At 41.7% G+C, this 6,000-nt stretch overlaps 1 protein-coding gene across 1 annotated transcript in view; it reads right to left on the bottom strand.

Annotated features, from left to right (window-relative positions):
- Positions 1-351: 351 nt before the first annotated feature.
- The window catches only part of LOC142656723 (uncharacterized), a 63,166-nt gene continuing 57,517 nt past the window's right edge, over positions 352-6,000 (bottom strand). Inside the window, exons 12-13 of the mRNA XM_075831650.1 lie at positions 5,150-5,224; positions 352-901 (exon numbers count right to left, since the gene is read on the bottom strand). Coding sequence (XP_075687765.1) covers positions 819-901; positions 5,150-5,224 — 158 coding nt within the window. The 3' untranslated portion in view covers positions 352-818. The remainder of the gene's footprint in view (positions 902-5,149; positions 5,225-6,000) is intronic.

Genomic DNA, 6,000 nt, shown 5'->3' with positions numbered 1-6,000 from the left:
GATCGTGGAGCAGAGAACAGATCGTGGAGCAGAGAACAGATCGTGGAGCAGAGAACAGATCGTGGGGCAGAGAACAGATCGTGGAGCAGAGAACAGATCATGGAGCAGAGAACAGATCATGGAGCAGAGAACAGATCATGGGACAGAGAACAGATCATGGAGCAGAGAACCGATCATGGAGCAGAGAACAGATCATGGAACAGAGAACAGATCATGGAGCAGAGAACCGATCATGGAGCAGAGAACAGATCATGGAGCAGAGAACAGATCATGGAGCAGAGAACAGATCATGGGACAGAGAACCGATCATGGAGCAGAGAACAGATCATGGAGCAGAGAACAGATCATGGAGCAGAGAACAGATCATGGAGCAGAGAACAGATCAGGGAGCAGAGAACAGATCAGATCATGGAGCAGAGAACAGATCATGGAGCAGAGAGCAGATCATGGAGCAGAGAGCAGATCATAGAGCAGAGAACAGATCATGGAGTAGAGAACAGAGAAGATCATGAATCAGAAAAGAGAGCAGATCATGGAGCAGATAACAAATCTCGGAGCATGGAATAGAGCAGAGAGCAGAGCAGATCTTTGTTGTGTCCAGGGATCTTTGGTGGGTGATAATATTTCAGGGATAAGCGGCACCAAAGGAATCAGAATGAAGAACAATGGCGACAGGGAAAGCTGCAGGTGACCCGAAGTGTGGGATCAGTGGTCGGCAGCATATCATCCATGATGAGTGGGGGCAGTTCTAGAAGGGGATCACAGACCACATGGAGCAGAAAATATAACATTGAATAGTTAGGGGATCACAGGGGTCATTACAGGAGGAGGAGCAGGGACACTATAATCAAGGAGGCCGCCATTGTTTTCAGGTCCCTGCCAGCGCTGGACTCCAAAGACCCTAAAAGGAAAAATAAAGATGGTGTCATCCCAGAAGTACGAGGGTCAATGACCTGTTGTAATGATAAAGGGAGACAGAAATTTAAAAAAAAGTTTGGGTAAAACAGGAAAAAGGTTTAGCAAGTCTCCCAAGGGACACAATGCTCAGTCCGACATATATCAGTCCGATGTTCCACTTCAGAATCTCATAGGCATGGAAATCATTATATCCACCCCACCGAATCCATGAATCCCAGAGTCTGTGAAAAACTAATAAATTCTCCTACTAATACGGGACATTTTTCAAACTGAATCAATTGATTGATAGCGCCAACCCAAGCGACTCTTGTTGGAGGTCTAGATTTTACCCAATATTTAGTTATTCCTTTTCTAGGAATTAATGGGACTCTAAACGCCCCCTCCTTGTCCCTCCTGTTATATCCACTAAGCCAAGAATATAAACTCTTAAAGAGGCTGTCACCACATTATAAGTGCCCTATCTTGTACATGATGTGATCGGCGCTGTAATGTAGAGAACAGTGGTCCTAGTAATAAAGAGGCTGTCACCACATTATAAGTGGCCTATCTTGTACATAATGTGATCGGCGCTGTAATGTACAGTAGATTACAGCAGTGTTTTTTTATTTAGAAAAATAATAATTTTTGACGGAGTTATGACCTATTTTAGCTTTATGCTAATGAGTTTATTAATGGACAACTGGGTGTGTTTTACTTTTTGACCAAGTGGGCGTTGTACAGAGGAGTGTATGACGCTGACCAATCAGTGACCAATCAGCATCATACACTTCTCCCCATTCATTTACACAGCACATAGTGATCTTACTAGATCATTATGTGCAGCCACATACACACACACTAACGTTACTCAAGTGTCCTGACAGTGAATATACATTACCTCCAGTCAGAACGTGATGTCTATTCAGAATCCTGACACTTTGCTAACGTTTGTGTGAGATTTACAGCAAGGCAAGCGTAATCTTTCGAGATTATGCTGTAAACTGTCATTTAAAACGAGATTACGCTTGCTGTGCTGTAAATCTCACACAAACAAAGTGTCAGGATTGTGAATAGACATCACGTTCTGGCTGGAGGTGATGTCTATTCACTGTCAGGACACTTGTGTAACGTTAGTGTGTGTGTATGTGGCTGATTGGTCACTGATTGGTCACTGATTTGTCACTGATTGGTCAGCGTCATACACTTCTCTCCACAACGCCCACTTGGTCAAAAAGTAAAACACGCCCTGTTGTCCATTGAGAAAGTCATTCACATAAAGCTAATATAGGTCATAACTCCGTCAAAAATTATAGTTTTTCTAAATAAAAAACACTTCTGTAATCTACATTATAGAGCCAATCACATCATGTACAATATAGGCCACTTATAATCTGGTGACAGCCTCTTTATTACTGGGACCACTGTTATCTACATTACAGCACCGATCACATCATATACAATATAGGCCACTTATAATGTGGTGACAGACTCTTTATTACTAGGACCACTGTTATCTACATTACAGCGCCGATCACATTATGTAGGAGACAGGACACATATAATGTGGTGACAGCCTCTTTATTACTAGGACCACTGTTCTCTACATTACAGCGCCAATCACATCATGTACAATATAGGCCACTTATAATCTGGTGACAGCCTCTTTATTACTGGGACCACTGTTATCTACATTACAGCGCTGATCAGATTATGTAGGAGACAGGGCACTTATAATCTGGTGACAGAACCTCTCTATTACTAGGACCACTGTTATCTACATTACAGCGCTGATCACATTATGTAGGAGACAGGACACTTATAATCTGGTGACAGCCTCTTTATTACTGGGACCACTGTTATCTACATTACAGCGCAGATCACATTATGTAGGAGACAGGACACTTATAATGTGGTGACAGACTCTTTATTACTAGGACCACTGTTATCTACATTACAGCGCCGATCACATCATGTACAATATAGGCCACTTATAATGTGGTGACAGCCTCTTTATTACTAGGACCACTGTTATCTACATTACAGCGCTGATCACATTATGTAGGAGACAGGGCACTTATAATGTGGTGACAGAGTCTCTTTATTACTAGGACCACTGTTATCTACATTACAGCGCTGATCACATTATGTAGGAGACAGGGCACTTATAATGTGGTGACAGACCCTTTATTACTAGGACCACTGTTATCTACATTACAGCACTGATCACATTATGTAGGAGACAGGACACTTATAATCTGGTAACAGCCTCTTTATTACTAGGACCACTGTTATCTACATTACAGCGCTGATCACATTATGTAGGAGACAGGGCACTTATAATGTGGTGACAGAGTCTCTTTATTACTAGGACAACTGTTATCTACATTACAGCGCTGATCACATTATGTAGGAGACAGGGCACTTATAATGTGGTGACAGAGTTTCTTTATTACTAGGACCACTGTTATCTACATTACAGCGCCGATCACATTATGTAGGAGACAGGACACTTATAATCTGGTGACAGCCGCTTTATTACTAGGACCACTGTTATCTACATTACAGCGCCGATCACATTATGTAGGAGACAGGACACTTATAATGTGGTGACAGAGTCTCTTTATTACTAGGACAACTGTTATCTACATTACAGCGCTGATCACATTATGTAGGAGACAGGGCACTTATAATGTGGTGACAGAGTCTCTTTATTACTAGGACCACTGTTATCTACATTACAGCGCCGATCACATTATGTAGGAGACAGGACACTTATAATCTGGTGACAGCCTCTTTATTACTAGGACCACTGTTATCTACATTACAGCGCTGATCACATTATGTAGGAGACAGGACACTTATAATGTGGTGACAGCCTCTTTATTACTAGGACCACTGTTATCTACATTACAGCACTGATCACATTATGTAGGAGACAGGACACTTATAATGTGGTGACAGCCTCTTTATTACTAGGACCACTGTTATCTACATTACAGCGCCGATCACATTATGTAGGAGACAGGACACTTATAATCTGGTGACAGCCGCTTTATTACTAGGACCACTGTTATCTACATTACAGCGCCGATCACATTATGTAGGAGACAGGACACTTATAATGTGGTGACAGAGTCTCTTTATTACTAGGACCACTGTTATCTACATTACAGCGCCGATCACATTATGTAGGAGACAGGACACTTATAATCTGGTGACAGCCTCTTTATTACTAGGACCACTGTTATCTACATTACAGCGCTGATCACATTATGTAGGAGACAGGGCACTTATAATCTGGTGACAGCCTCTTTATTACTAGGACCACTGTTATCTACATTACAGCGCTGATCACATTATGTAGGAGACAGGACACTTATAATCTGGTGACAGCCTCTTTAACTCAAATGAAATAGTCATTTCAAAATGTTGGATATTAAACCTATAATTTCCCCCCAATACTGATGGAGTGTGGGACAGCGCCACAAGACAAGGATTAGGTCGCCGTTGGGAAGGTCGTATCTAGAACAGTCATCCCTTCCTGAGAAGGAACTTTACATCCTCCACTCGCTCTGCTAATAATATTACTCTGGAGAAGACCTAATAAAAATCTTTTTTAATGTGTTTTATTTCAGTTAAAGGAAAATAATTGAAGTATTCAAAAAAAACAAAACAATATTACAAAAACCATCACAAAACATGTGACACTGTAGATAATGAGCCCGGTCCAGCGGCCTCTACTTATAAAAACCCCTCCCCCATCACCACCTCATAGGATACGATCATTCATCAAAGTGTCAAATTCCCATAAAGTATGAGATGTCGTAATAATAAGCGGAGAGGACAAATAGGAAGCCATAGTGCTGCTGCTCATCCTCCTCCTCATCATCATCCTGCTTCTCATCATCCCCTTCGTCCTCATCATCATCCTCTTCCTCATCATCATCCTCCTCTTCATTCTCCCCATCATCATCATCATCATCATCATCCTCCTCTTTATTATCATTCTCCTCCTCCTAATCCTTCTTTTCTTCTTCATCATCATCATCATCATCATCATTCTTATCATACATCTCCTCCTCCATAACATCCTCCTCCTTCTCATCATCCTCCTCCTCATCATCATCATTCTCAATATTCTCCTCCTCATCCTTATTATCCACACATTCCTCCCCTTCATTATCCTCCTCATCATCCTCCTCATCATCACCACTCCACACAATATTATGTACAGTAGAAGTGGCTTATTTACCTGAAGGAGACAGGCAGGGCGGCCCCAGTGTCTCCTGAGCGTGTATCGAGGCCAGGGTCCCCGTATCATTGGAACCTGGGGAGACATAGATACATTATACACATGTTATATATTATACAAGATGTGAGCTGCTACAACCTGAGCGATAACAGAAATTCAGCGGAATTGAAACCAGTTCTGGATGTGATTGGCGTAGCAAACATATTGCAATAGTAACATTTTGACATTCGTACAACATATTATGTAAAAGCAGAATTCTGACTACATGTCCACATTTGACTGGTGTATAAGACATGATATAATTAAGGATTATTACAAACTATAAATTCACACAGCTATTCAAAGTTATATGGAGATTGTCTGTAACTGTAACACTGCCTTTGTATGTGGAGCTTCACTGTGAGGGTCTGTTCACAAGACAACGGCAAATACGTCTGAAATTACGGAGCTGTTTTCAGGAGAAAACAGCTCTAGAATTTCAGAAGTTTTTACAAGTGCACGCGTTTTTCGCGGCGTCTTTTACGGACGCAATTGCAGCTGGTTTTCATTGGAGTCAAAGAAAAACGGCTCCAATTATTGTCCTGCACTTCTTTGTCGCGGGTGTAATTTTACGCGCCGTCTTTTGACAGCGACACGTAAAATGACAGCTCGTCTGCACAGAACATCGTAAGACCTATTGCAAGCAATGGGCAGATGTTTGCCAACGTATTGGAGCCGTATTTTCAGGCGTAATTTGAGGCGTAAAACGCCTCCATTACGTCTGAAAAGAGGTCGTGTGCACATACCCTAATAGTGATTGCACCAAGTTAAAATTGGTCCATTGTCTATCGTATGTATAATCTTGATAAAGA

Source organism: Rhinoderma darwinii, chromosome 6 (genome assembly GCF_050947455.1).
Source record: "Rhinoderma darwinii isolate aRhiDar2 chromosome 6, aRhiDar2.hap1, whole genome shotgun sequence".
Classification (NCBI taxonomy): Eukaryota; Metazoa; Chordata; class Amphibia; order Anura; family Rhinodermatidae; genus Rhinoderma; species Rhinoderma darwinii.
The sequence above is the reverse complement of the archived record's forward strand: the minus strand, read 5'-3'. Positions and strand labels throughout refer to the sequence as shown.